At 36.8% G+C, this 14,931-nt stretch overlaps 1 protein-coding gene across 1 annotated transcript in view; it reads left to right on the top strand.

The window, feature by feature from the left end:
• The window catches only part of GPC5 (glypican 5), a 272,432-nt gene that overhangs the window by 178,980 nt on the left and 78,521 nt on the right, over nucleotides 1–14,931 (top strand). The window contains exon 5 of the mRNA XM_032679004.1: nucleotides 7,847–7,967. Coding sequence (XP_032534895.1) covers nucleotides 7,847–7,967 — 121 coding nt within the window. The remainder of the gene's footprint in view (nucleotides 1–7,846; nucleotides 7,968–14,931) is intronic.

The following is a 14,931-nucleotide window of genomic DNA, read 5'->3' as shown; positions in this document are numbered from 1 at the left end:
ACAGAGCTTGCAATTACTAGAACACATTAATTTGTTAGGGTGCATTACAGGCATGTTTTGTCATGCTTTTTCGTGACATTCATTTTGCATCACATATAAGAATAGCGTCTCTGTCCAGTAATTAGCAACATACTGCTGAGATATGTACACATAAATAGGAATTACAGTGATTACCATTAATGGACAAGAAGACTGATTTCCGTGGTAACTTTTGAGTGAGAATTCTTCAAAAGTTCTTGAATTTTTGAAACAGTATAAAGACTAAATTTTGAAGTAAAGCAAAACAAAATTCTCTGATGTTGGAAACATGATACAGAAATTTTCTTTACAGTAGGAAATAACAGCAGTTCCAGGGAGATGGATTTAAGGTTTCATAACATTTGTGGCAGAATTGTGCCAGAATTCTTTCAGCTAATGTGGACTAATTCGTTCACAGAATCCTCAAGAAAAATAATAAGGAAAATCAGCAGGAAAAAATAGTATTTTAAAAACAATGTCTATAACCTTAGCTTGAAATATATTACCTTAACAAGTTAATGCAGATCCATTAAAATTACTTTTATTTCAAAATTGTCACAACGGTGCTAGTATTTCATTTTTAAGTGTGATCGGAATTTATTTGTTGTGTTAGAAGAAAGCTGTAAAGAATGATTTTACAGTGTGTGTGTTATAGCATTTCTTCTGAAGCAGAAAATTTAGCTTTTAATAAAAGTTTAATTCTTTGCTAAAAGGATAGTCTGACTTAAACCACACACATCCTGTGCTAAATTTCAGATGCAAAGTAAAACAATCCCTCTAAATACATGTTCCATACACAGCACCTGGAAAGAAGTTGTGCTTTTGGAAGTTCAGAGGGAAACCCGTCTGCCTACGGAAGCTTTCAGGACATCAAGCTATTGCCTTAGCACTTCATGTTGCTTATTAAGAACTACTTTTTGGAAGATGCAGCTAATGTCAAAACGATGATGAACTGACTTCCAAACACTACATATAAAATCCTCTCAAAAATTTTCATGTTGAAATTAAGATCATGATGGAATGTTGGGGGGTTTATGAGTTTGAGAAGAGCTCAAAAGGGCTTTTTAGGATTTGAACATGATGGAAATTATTGATGATGAGAGATATTGTACAAAATAAAAAAAGGTCTGAGCCACACCTGGAAATTCATTGAAAGAGATAGTCTGAAAGGCTCTGTAGTATTTTATTACATACTTCAGTGCTATTTATCATACTCCTGTGAATGTAGTCCCAAACAAACAACTTTGAAATTAAATACCTAATTTAAACAGAATATTCCAAAGACATTACACTTAGTTTTCAAGTGTAAAAAGGTCCAAAGGCTGATCTGCTACCTTTTTTCCTTTATCAAAACAGGTCTGGTCAATGATAAAAAATTAAATGCATACCTTTTGTTAGTCATGTTTCAGCCTAAATGATTACAGGAACTTTTTTTTTTTTCCAACACACAAATAACACAAGTTTTACTGAGTTGTTTTTCACACTTCATATTTTCTGTAAATTTAACAAGTGCATATGCAATCAGATTTTTTCAAATATATACCAAATTACAGATCTAAAAATACATTGTCATTGAAAAATTCAAAGACATTTTATTTTATTTTAAGTGGGCTTTTGATCAATTAAAAAGTATTGAAAAAGTCTAGGACAAATGGGATCTGTCCTAGAATTATTACAAATACTGTCTCTGATAGCTGGGTGAAAAATATTTTGAGCAAACTTTCTGCGCCTAACTGCAGTATCTACTCTTAAAAAAACTACATAAGACTAAAAAACAGCCAACACTCCTGTCCAAGCTTCAGGCATTTTTTATGATTGCAGTGATTCTTTGATGTGCTCATCTTTACTAATTAAATTTTACATCACTAAACACTCTTACTCATTTGTTGCTGCATGTTTACTTTTTTACTGGCATTCAAGTAATTGTTAATTTCTCAATTAACAGTTACCCAGAATTTTGAAATGCCCAGCAGTGATGAAAATGCAGGCAATAGCAGGTGTAAACCAGCAATTACCAGCAATCATAAAGCAAGCAAGCTGAGGAAAAGTTATTAAAGTCATATCCCATGTCTGAAATAAAACAAAATGTAGTGGGCACACTGTGCTATTTTACCATTCTTAAACACGGAGAGACTATATAAATACAGGTGCTTGCTTGAAACTTGTAAGTGCCAGCAACTTAAGTTCTGAGGTAATTTAGAATTCAATTAGCATGAGAAGCTGAACAAAGCAAATTCCTTTAGCAATGCCAGTACGTGAATGCTTACTTTTATAAACCAGAACATACAAACAAGAAAATCCATTTAATGAAGGTGAGAACATATTGCAAAAGTTGCGGCTTAGTTACTGTATCAGTATCAGTTAAAGGAGATGAAAACAGAAAAGCAAATACAGCAAATAAATATACTTTTTAAAAGTTATTTGGTCTCTTGTACGTTATATTCTTACTGTCTGGACCTTCCCAAAGCACCCACAGGAAGTAAACACCTACTTTCAAACAATTTCACTAGTATTTCACTGCTTACTTCAAACAGTCAGATGGAAGTGAGCATTGCATCATTTACACCAAACTGGTTTCAAATGCAGAAAATTAAGTCAGTGGAGAGACTTCTCCATTTTTGCCAGATGAGGAGTTAGTGGCTGTTGTCTTTTTGCTGTCGTGGAGTTTACTGTGATGCTATCAGTTAAGATTACATTTTAGATGAAATACTGCAAATGGAGATGGGAATCCTATGCCATAAAGTGATGAACAAAATGAGCTTTGTCAGGTAGTGTCTATGTGTACATAGACACTCCTACAGCTGTGTAACCTGATACACACGAGCGTTTCAGAGGTAAGGCAATGCACCTCAGTCATTAAGCCCCTCACAATCAGAACAGTTGTCTCAGTATCATGACCCTGGAACTCAACAACTTAACATAGAGACTCCTGAGTAGCTCTTGATAGTGTCGAGCCAAACTGAAAAGCCCAAGAGTCACACAGAATCATCATCAAGGTTGGAAGAGACCTTCAAGACCATCTAGTCCAACCATCAAGCACATCACTGCAGCTTCCTTTCAGGTAGTTGTAGATAGCAGTGAGGTCCCCCTCTGAGCCTCCTCTTCTCCAGACTTCTCCCCAGTTCCCTCAACTGCTCCTTACAGTACATGTTTTCTAGATCCTTCACACACTCCAGCCCCTCAATGTCCTTTTTGAAGTGAGTGGCCCAAAACTCACCACAGTACTTGAGGTGCAGCCTCACCAGTTCTGAGTACAGATAGACAATCACTGCCCTGGTCCTGCTGGCCACACTGTTCTTGATACAACTCAATGTCGTTGACCTTCTTGGCCATCTTGGCACACTGTTGACTCATATCCAACCAGTTGTTGACCAGCACCCCAAGTCCCTTTCTGCTGAACAACTCTCAAGCTAGTCTCCTCCAAGCCTGTAGCACTGCTTGGGGTTGTTGCAAAACAAGTTCAGGACCCAGCACTTGGCCTTATTGAACCTCACGCAGTTGTCCTCAGCCCAGTGATCCAGTCTGTCCAGATCTCTATGTGGAGCCTTGCTATCCTCTAGCAGATCAACACTCCCACCTAACTTGGCGTCGTCTGCAAACTTACTAGGATGCACTGGAGCCCCTTCTCCAAACCACTGATAAAGATATTAAACAGGACAGAGCCCAGTACTGAGCCCTGGGAAATACTGTTAGAGACCAGAAGGCGGCAGTGACAGAAGGTGATAGTAGCAGTTGAAACGGATACATCAGGATGGGATGACCAGCTAAACTTGCTGAAGTGTAGAACATCACCAGGTCTTTTGGGAGAGGCTTGACTGCCAGGACACTTAGGGATGTTCTGCAGAATAGCGTTTGCTATCATAATACACCTTTCGTTGCTTTCATCTCCTGCTTGAAACATGATCCAATTGCCTAAAAGGAGCTTGACAGGGAAAATCATAACAATAAATATGGTGTATCAGTACTTGTTGTCATCACAATATAATACAGATTATTTTGTGCTGGAAGGATATAGAGATACAGATCTGCCTTAAGCACCATGTCCAAAATGGCTCATTCTTACAAGAATTAATTACACATACCAAGAAAATAGTGATAGCCAATAAAGCACGATCTTCTCTTTTATCAGAGATCGTGATAGAATGAAATGTAAACCCCACCAACTGTATTCATAGAAACAATAGAGAGTAATAAGTAATTTATATGAATATTCATATATGAGCTCAGGAAATGGGCACCTTGTTGTTCATCACTTTAAAACATGTTTATAGAATACAAATATATTGGTGCTTGGTTTTTTTTTCTAGTGTTGATGAAAATGAATAGTACTTGGGGACCGAGTCTGCCTATTAAAGCGATGTGATACATTACCATGCTTGTACAGAAACGAGCACAGATGGTGGGTCTATTACTTCTCTAGCAAGAAATTTGTCATTTTTTTTTCCCCAGGATTCAAATCTGAGCAACACTTCCTCAAGTCAGACTACCTCTGTGGGGATCCTTAAAATGTTTTTGCCATTACTTGTACATTAGTACTTAGAGAAACAGCAAGTGATTAATGCTGTATTAAAACTTTATAATAAATGAAGTCTCTCAAACCAAGAGTGTGAGATTTCTACATTTCCTTCCCCCCTCCAACTTAAGGGAAACATATTTTGCATGTAAATGTAAATCTACAGGGATGAAGTTTTGTGTACTATGCTCAGATTCCCAATAGCTTGTTTAGCTTTGACAGATCATTTAGTTTACATTAGTATGTTTGAAGATGTTAGATTTATAGACATTTGTTAATTAAACACAATGATATGTGGAATATGAAACAACAACATATAAGTAATTTATAACTTTTGCATGCAAAAGATACCATTTCAAGCAGCAAAGGAATAGGTTAAACAAAAAGAGGCTAACTTCCATAATTTTAATTTTATGATAATAATCAATAAAGCAATACTTCATAAGCTTTTGTCAATGCCTTATTATACACGTGAAGAAAGAAAAAAGGTTTCCAGTCTGCCTTATAACTTGTCAGAACATGTATTTACAACAATCTCAAAGTTAAATGATAGTTTTTATGTCAGTTCGTCAAATCCGGATCACCTTCCAGTGGAAGCAAATTTAATATGGGTTGGGATTTCCAATACAAGAAAAAAGTAATAGATAGTAGAGTTGCTCTATCTGGAGAGCAGATGTATATGTATTTTTGCTTTGAGAGAATATGAAAAGGAATGACTATAAGAGAATGAGTATGAGTGGGAGAGAGAGAAAACCAAAGTAATTGCTAACACTTTTTACTGGTGAGTAAATCCAACAGTTCCTTATGAACCACAGCTTGAAGAGGAATTCAGAGAATGTCAACTCTGAAGAAGTTGGGGAACATGATTGGAACTCCTAATATCGGGTCCATTCACCAGGCAGCACTACTTTCCTAGCTACTTTTGCTCATGTGAAAGAAGTGAGTTAGTCCTATGGCAAATACCAGCTGTGCAAGGCTGTGGATTTCAATGTAGAAACAGCTGAAAAAGAAATGATGGTCAGTCTTGAATGAATCATTGCCAAATAAATCCCAGGTGAGCTAAACAGATAAAATTGGTGCCTAGGGAAGTCTCAGCTTCTGTATGATTGATTTCTTCCTGCATGGTTAGAGAAATGAGTATCGTCAATTGAATTTAAAAAAAGAGAAATAGTATTCTTTTTCAAAGTTATACAGTTCACTGTGGGAGGCGACTGAGCTGTGGGCAGCTTGGGCCCTGAATTTGAGTGGTTGCAGCTGCGAGGTTGTGAAGGAATATAAACATTGAAGATGAGAGGGTGGACAGGGAGGACAGAGCTGCGAGTTAGCTGTGATAGCCGGAGATCCTGGACTCTCTGCTGAGTCATCCTGAGTTTGCAGAAGCTATAGAACAGCCAATCTTGACACGTTTGTGTACTAGGGGCACCAATGGTAATGAAAGACGCTGGCTAGAAAAAACTATAAATTAACAACGTTTGTGTGAAATAAAGGTCCTATTTTTGGAGGAAGAGTGTGTGGTGTCGTGTTTGTGGCCGTCCCAACAGCGGCAGTTCACAGGTGAATGTGTGATAGTTGGTTTTACAGCATTTAAAAAAACCCTGTTAATTGAAGAATTCTGAGTGACAGAAAGTGAGAACACAGATTTTGCATGCTGTGCAACAGAAAACAAGAGCACTGCATAGAAAGGATAGCCATAACCTTCAAGACTTTTTATAGTGTTACAGTATGAAGAGAAATTTCTGTGTTGCATTAAACCAATATGTTAGTTAAACCAGTTGTCTTTCTGGTAAATGCAGCATTGTCCAGCTGGAGTGAATTCCTTATTGATTCATCTATTTTGACTCATAAATGACTGTCAAAGGATTTTTTTGGTGAAGGTTTTCACATTTGCTTTTCTTTTTCAGCTAAGAACTACCAGAAGATTTGTTGACCCTTCTCAAATTGCTGCATTAAACAATCACCCACTAGCAGGCATGCTGTGGATTTTTTACACACCTCTATACAAAGCTTTCCCCCATCACTTCAAGCTGGCAAGTAGCTTCATGGCTACAAGACAGCACAAAAAGCTGTCTGCTAAAAAACAAAATAACACTTTTTGAAGACTGTGAGCATTCATATATTCGATGTGTGCACTTCCTTAGGAATATCCTAAATCTCATTTAAGGTGATATTTAAGCAAAGATCAAAGACAAAATATCATTGTTATGTGGCAACCTTTTTTTACTGAACTGCATTCAGTGTTTAGCGTATATGGAAGATTTTCTGCAGAGCTAAGAGAACATGTAATGTTTTTCATTTAAAAAAATTAGCAAAATTTGAATATGCTGTGTTGTCTATCCTCATATGCGAATCTAACAGGCAGGAATTAGACTTTTCTTTACTCCACTTCTGTTAAGGTTATTTCCTTTCTTTTTCTGACAGCATAACAGCTGGCAAAATACTTTTGAGACAGAGATGTATAGAACTATCTTCTTAAAGGGTATGCAGGCAATATGTAACATATGGAGGGTATTTGCATACTTTACAATATCTGTGATGAGAAGGTAGATATTCAGTTTTTCTTGCATAACTTGAGTATTACATATAACATGGTAAGTTGAATGAAGAATTGCATCTTAATAAGCCACAGAATTCTGCTAGGTTGTTAGTTTAGTTTCTTTATTTTGAGTTTTGATGTATTAGAAACAATGTTATAATTACTACAGTAGTTCTTTCTGGAATCCGCATATATCTGGTTTCTATTTCTTCTTTTTTACGTATCTATATATTAAGTACATTTTGGCCTCTGTACTTATATAATTTTTGTAATGCTAAATAATTTATGCACAATTTGACTGTTGTCCTGCAGTAAGTATTCTGTCTGCATGTGCACTCACAAAAACACTACGAAACTTCAGGTTTAGTTCTGAACATACAGTGTGTGGAGAATCTGGAGTTTGTTTTAAAACTGAAATGTGACACGTTTAGGCAATCCTCATGTAGTTCATGTTTAGCAAAACCAAAGTGGAGAACAGTCTTTTTGCACAGACACAAAAAAGCCATGCATAGGGCACAATGTTTTGTGGTTCAAAATGTAGATAACTTTCCTTGTTAAAGTCTGTAGCAAACTTAAAGCTATAATAAATAACAGAGCTTTGTGGAATGTAGTAATTATATTATGCTGTATTTCTTTTTTTGTGAAAAATATGTGCACAAAATTAATGCATCTCATTAAAGTGGAATGTTGGTGCCATGAGAGATAATACAAAATAAAAGATGACTCTCTAAGAGTAGAATAAGTTACTAAACCATTTTGTGTGTGTTTCTGTATTAAACTAGCTATATGCGTCATGTGGTTGGCAGTGGAATCAAAGCTCAGTCTGCAAATCCAGAAGTAAAAGTGAAGGGAACAGATCCTGTAATAAGTCGAATTATTGACAAGCTGAAACATGTTATTCAGGTAAGCTGCTTTTTCCTATAGATACAGTATAATACTAACTACCACTCTAGTAATGAAAGTATTAACAATGTCATCATGGCTGAGCTTCGCGAACGAAGATTTGGGAAGGCTTTATCCACATTTGTTACAGGCACGTTGGTGACTTATGAGGCCAATACGTGACAGACATATCCGGTTGCAAAAGGCACAACAGAAAGACTCCTTAGATGGTGTATTCCGCAAGACACGGTTCTTCCTGCGTTGCCTTTTCTCCTCGAGAGTGATCCTGCGTGTGTTCTCAAAGGCTTCCGCAGCGTTATGGATGCTGTGTCTCCAGGCCTCCCGATTTGAGGCCAGAGTGGACCAATTATGGTGATCAATAAGGCCAAGGCTGAGATGTTGTTTCAGGGAGTCCTTGAATCTTTTCTTCGGGGCTCCTCTCTTGCGGCAGCCAGTGGCAAGTTCACCATAGAGCAAGATCTTAGGGAGGCGGTGGTCCTTCATCCTGGAGACGTGCCCTGCCCATCGCAGCTGTGTTCTCATCAGCATGGCCTCTACACTTGTGACTGCTGCTTGCTCAAGAACAGATGTATTGGTCACAAAATCTGACCAGTGGATGTTTAAGATTGTACGGAGGCAGCGCTGATGGAAGCGTTCGAGGAGACGCAGGTGGTGGCGGTAGATGACCCATGATTCGGAACCATACAAGAGAGTAGACAACACTATGGCTTTGTAAACACTGATCTTTGTGCTTTTCTTCAAGTGTTTATTACGCCATACTCTTTTGTGGAGTTTTCCGAAAGCACTGTATGCCTTTGCCAACCTGTTGTCTATCTCCCCGTCAATCTTACCATCCGAGGAGATGAGGCTACCTAGGTAATTAAACTGCTGGACTGATTTGAGCTCTGATTGGCCAATGGTGATATGGGGATGATGGAAGACTTCCTGAGGTGCAGGTTGATGGAGAACTTCTGTCTTCTTTAGGCTGACTTCCAGCCCAAAGAGCTCAGCAGCATCTGCAAACCACCGTCCAAGCTCGCTCGGCCCTGGCAGATGAACCTCAGGATTAAAGGGTGGGTTCAGTTCCGCGCATACTGCATCTCACCTAAAAAATCCATTGCGCAGGCGTGCACACAACAACCAGTAAAGTATGAATTAACAATGTACATTAAAGGTTAATTGTTAATTCAAGTTACTGCTGAATGCACATCAACAGCAAAACACCAGTTGCTGTCTCACTTCAGTTATTAAAAATGATTTAGTTAAAAAGCTTGCATATGGTAGATAAGTGTAGGAAATGAGACTGGCAGCTGGGCCATCTGTAGCTGCAAGTACCACAGCTCAGCATCGCAGTAAGCGTACAGAAGCACAAACAGTATGATTTAGGTATATTAATTGGGTACATGTGTTTAAATAAAAATAAAACATAATTTCCCTCTTCCCTCTTTACTAAATCTAGTTCTTTCTTAACTAATATTGCTGCAAGGTTTCTTGTTTAGATGCCAGATTAAAAAACTTGGAAGTGTGAATGAAAATCACATGCTTGCTAAAGGAGTTGGTGTGCATTACCTGATATACATATCTGTGAGTTACTTAGTTTAAGGCTTACAAGGCAGTCAATTCCAATATGGTTCCACACAATAAAGTGTTGTAATAAGTTTACAGGATTGCAGGTATCTTTGGTTACATACTGTATTTACATGCACAGGTAGGCAGAACTACAGGACAAAAGCCTGATTCTCTTGAAGGCAGCAGTTAGTTTGCTAACAGTTGTGTATTTCAGTTTAAAAACATAAGTTTTCACTCTGATCTGAAGACTCAGTGACAAGAATGTTCTACTGGCATTTCTTGTCAGTGACCTATCTAACCCAGTATCCTCTCACCTGCACTGGTAAAGGGAGAGCATGCACACTTGGCACCTTTGTGGCCTCCATTCCCTCTCTCTACCTCATTCCTTAAACATGAGAATTAGAGATATTACAAGTCTTTTCCTTGCCTAGTGCATTTAGTTCCATCTAAGGACTTGCTTTAATTTTTTTTCTGCATCTTCTCAGTAGCTTTTAAATGCAATTTCTCAAATGATTTCTGGAGTTTAAATATTACTGATAACTGCATGGTAAACCCTCTTCTTCTTATATTTCAATTTGTGAAAAATAGCTCTTCTCTGACAACAAAAGAAAGAGTGGTGAAGTAGGAAAAAAAAGGAACCCAACAGAAAAATTTCTTTTCCATCAGTAGTGTTGTTTTCTGGGAGAAGTGCCATCAGGAATGAAGCTCAAAGGCCATCATTATTCCTTCCTTCTTAAAAGAAATATCTTTTGTATCCCTCCAGCTTTATCATGCTTTTGTCTCTCTTCTTTATTAAAATTTTCCATACAACCAGATGCTATGGCTTAACTAATAGCTACAAAATAGTATGTAGAGACAAACTTTGCAAATCTTCTTGGGTAAGTCCCAAGGTCTTTAATCTATCAGGAATGCCCTCATCCTTTGATATTAAATCTACGCTGTATATTTGATAGTGCTGTTTTCCTCTAGAGGCTAGGAGTTGTGTTGTTTTCTCCTCAAGGGAGTATCTGAAAGAGTGGAATAAAATATTTCCATTATAAAGTACTTCATTTTGAGAGCTTATTTTCCCTTTTCCCAAAAGAGTCGAGTGGATCTTGGGGAAAAGGACATATAATTTACGTACTGAAATTCTTACTAGGCTCCAAAAATGTTATCTTTCTGTGGGACAGCTTCTTTTCTTGTAGCTCTGAGTATGAAAATAGGGTCAAAGGATAAAGAGAGCATCAAATTCCTTAGAGACCTGACATATAACTGCTTTTCCTCAATAAAAAAAGACCTGAAGAAACTGCAGAAAAAGCTTTCTTCTGTACCATTTACTGCTTGGGAAAGGAAGATGAGGAGTGCAAATTAGAGATTCAGATACAAAAGAACACCTTTTTGTCCTTTGTGATATGAAAAGGATGAATCACATATTAAGCTTATGATGGACAGGTAAATAAGGGGAGCTTAATGGTGTTGCCTCAGATTTAGGCAGAGTTATATTTTAGCACTCTATTCAAGCAGTAATACTTTGAACTTCAAAGTTTTAAATAGCTAATTTGATAGAAACAAAACATTTGTCATGCTTTTCAGAACCAATCATTCCTGGAATTTATAAAAGTTTATATACTTTAATTCAGTTTTACAGTGACATAGATTGGCAGGTTGGTATATACCTTGCTATTTATGGAAGCAACTATATGTATTTTTATACAAATCCCATGTTGCCATAACCTTGCTAAACAAGTATTTTTTTTTATTTAGTTTTGCTTTGTATGTAGCTATTTGCTCTCGATATTAGGAGAAAGTAAATGGGAGTGGTAATTTAGGTTTATTTGACTTTTTACTTCAGCTTTTAAACATTTAAAGATTAAGGACATCAAAATAGCATTTCTTTCTGTCTCATCCTCTCATGATATGATATGGTGCTTCCTTTCCAACCACAGTCAGAGCTCTGTGTATATATAGTATAGCCTGATTTTCTTTCGCTTGTACTACCTGGGATGGTACTGAGGCCTTCAGGACTGAACAATCTCTGCCACTTGGTAAATATCAACATGCACAAAGACTCAGAAGCTTTGCTTCTGGTACTTTTCACAGTAAAAATGGTAAAATGCCCTGAAATGCAATTTAAGCAGTGACAACCTGTGACAATTGTTTGTAGCAGGGGTGGAGTTCAGTTCTTTAATCAGACACCTGCATTTTGGTGTTTAAGCTTACCTTATGTACAGATCTACTCCATGGACCTTAGAGAGCTGTTCATTTGGCCCTGGGTAAATGTATGCTTCAGGATAAGATGGACAGTAGTTCTTTAGTCTTGCACAATACATAATAAGTTTGGGTACATTGCCCATATGTTGGCATCTATACTGTAGACACCTGCAGTTAGGTGTCTGTTCTGAAGGATTTCACCTTTGTGTCACACTTCTGATCCCTTTTCAAAAGATAGTCAATTTGAACACACAGATTAGAAATGTACCATTTTCTAAAGAGAAATATTTAGCCTATACAAACACATATATATATATACATATATACACACATATTTCATTTTATGATTATACGATTTTCCAATTGTTAAAAAAATATGATTAAACTATAAAAGGACTACTTTGAAGATGGTGGCTAGTTTTGCATTTAAAATACATCATTTAAGATAAATTGAAAGGCATCTCCTAAATAGATTTTGTCCTTCCAGACCAGAAAAAGTAATTCTTTTTAGTAAATCCAGAGTATAAAAACTCTGTTCGAAAGCTTCATTGTTTTATGAAACCTTATTTTTTCTTTGCCTTCAAAGCAGATGATCACTTTTATCACCAATTGCATTGAATTTCCCTTCTTACTTTCAAGATTCCCAGCAAGAAGGCAAGAAGGAACTGATTATTTTGAAATGTAAAGGGAGATCCCATTTAAGGGAGGGTGCAGTGAGCTCTCAGAAAATCAGGTAGAACATATTTATCATAAAAATGACTAAATATTATCAAATAACAAAAGAAGAACAGATATCTTTGAGATCCCTTCCTGCTCATATTTAATGTGTACATAAGAAAACAGACCAAGACCATTCTGCCCTGCATACAGAAAAGAACAGATTTCTCTTAGTATCTCCTCTGTTCTTGCCAGTTAGATATGCAAATGCATAAAAATCCCAACCAAATGGTCAGCTTTAAAATATGTAAGTATACAATGCTTAAACATACTCTGTTTTCCAGGTTCTCTCCTGCTGGAAATTTTAAACCCTTGAAATCAAACTGGTTGTGTAAGTGGCAGTATCTCTTTTCAGCAGGCTGTAGTTTCTGTGCAGTTCTCCTTTGTGAGAGGCTCACAGTAACCTCCTTTTTCTGTAAATAGTGGATTTACCAAAAAATCAGTAGAACTTTTTGATTCTATTGGACCCCGACAGCTATAATCTGTGCTCTGGACTCCACAGGTTCGTATTCACAGCGACAAAGTGCAGTTAGAGGAACTGACATAAACTCTGCTGAACCAGTCAATGCTGAATATGGCTTGACAAAGTCACCTTCTTCTGTAAAAATCCTTACTTGTACAGACTGGTGTTTTGGAGTGTTTTAAATGATGGTATCCTCTTCATTCATTTGTCTTCACGGCAGGCAAATAATGGGTTCAGTGCATATTCTTTTATGTACTGCAATTTGCAACTATCACTCTAATAGGCAATCAAGATATGCAAAGCCAGTTGCATATGGCAGGAATAATAATGGTAATTATTTTTCTTTCTTCCCTAATAATTTAAAAACATGATTAATTTATTGTTCCTACAAGTACAAATACTAAGGTTATAAAGTAGGTATGATATTTTGGAGCTGTGATTACAGGCAAGTGGACCTTGGTCATTTCAGTGTGTTTCTTCTTTCAGATGACAGTCTCAAAAAAGCTACCGCTTCTGAAAATAATACACATTACTTGAAGCTTCTATTAACAGATTAAAGACTTCCTAATTTTAGAAAATCTTGCGATAGCAGAAGATACTCCTATGTCTGACTCACTAAATTAGGCAGACCAAATCTCCTTCTGGAGATCTCCATAGGTACCTACAACTAGTGACTATACTGGAAATTTTAATGCTTCTGTCAAAATAAATTATTTCCAATTTCCAGGTGCAGTAAAAGATGTGTCTGAACTTCTTTAGAAAGGATCCCATATTATACTGCTAGACCACTGGACTGCTAGTTAATATGCATGAAATAATATTTACTTTCTCCACAAAGGGCTGTGAACTGTCCCTGACAGTACTGATGCTTGCATTCTTTAAAGGAGTAAATGCCCCTACTTCATAAGACATTAAATGTAGGTGACAGTCTAATTTTTCCTTTACTACTGGTCATATATGTGTTTTTGTAAGAGCTTTTCAAGCATGGATTGGAAATGGTGATGTTACCTGAATCTTCATCTGCACATACAAAGAACCACATTTTTAAATTATTCATACACAAGGTGTGGCACTTGCAGTTGTGTTTCCCTTTCACCGCTGATATCAATTTGTACCTCCTTACTTTAGTGTTATGGTAATCATCCAATAGTTAGAATCCCTCTGTCTCTTTTAATAGTTCAAACAGTTGTATAAAAGTCACAAATCAGACATTCTGATACTTTGTTGATGACTGAATGGAATGAGAGAATTCAGAGTACAGAATTAGGAGTACAGCATTTGAAAGTCTCAGACACTTAGTTTGATACATTCTTCAGTAACATGCTCTTGGAGACTCACATTCAGACCTTTTTTTTTCACTTTCTCTTCTTAAATGTTTTTGGTTGATGTGGTATCCTGTAGAGGTAATTACAAAGTAAAACTTCAGTGCACTTTGTGCAGCAGTCATTCAACATTCACTGGTATTAGAATTGTATAGCTGTGTTCACTCCTAAACTGCCTATTTATTATTTTTGTTGCAAGAGGAAAGATTGCCTTGCAAGTTTGTTTCATTTTTCATGTTAGAAATGCATATCTAAATGTTAATTTGCTTACTTTATTTTTACTGCCTTTTTCACTTTTTAGTTTCTTCCAAAGTTAGAGCAATCCTGCAGGTACAGAATAGCTCAGTTTATCTTGACGGCATTATTTTTTTTTCCCCAGTGATGTGTTGACTCCTTTTCTTTTTCTTTTTTTTTTTTTCTTTATTTCTGGAATTAATACAGTGTTACTGTCTTTTTGAAATCAAACTTCTTGGATAAATTCCATCTTTGGCAAGGCATGATAGCAGAATATTACAGTGTCATTTCATGGTATTCCTATTTGACAGAGAAATCTATTCTATATTTGTTTTGTGAGCTGTTCCTGTCTTTAATCACATCTACAGAGAGCTGGTTTGTCACACTGTTGTGGGGGTTGGACCCCAAAAAATCCAATCTCCAAGCTCCCCCCACAATTTACCTCAACATGGAAGAGAAGTTTTCAGACAGGCACAACTCAGCGTGGGGG

This window comes from Chiroxiphia lanceolata, chromosome 2, assembly GCF_009829145.1.
Source record: "Chiroxiphia lanceolata isolate bChiLan1 chromosome 2, bChiLan1.pri, whole genome shotgun sequence".
In the NCBI taxonomy this organism is placed as follows: Eukaryota; Metazoa; Chordata; class Aves; order Passeriformes; family Pipridae; genus Chiroxiphia; species Chiroxiphia lanceolata.
The sequence above is the reverse complement of the archived record's forward strand: the minus strand, read 5'-3'. Positions and strand labels throughout refer to the sequence as shown.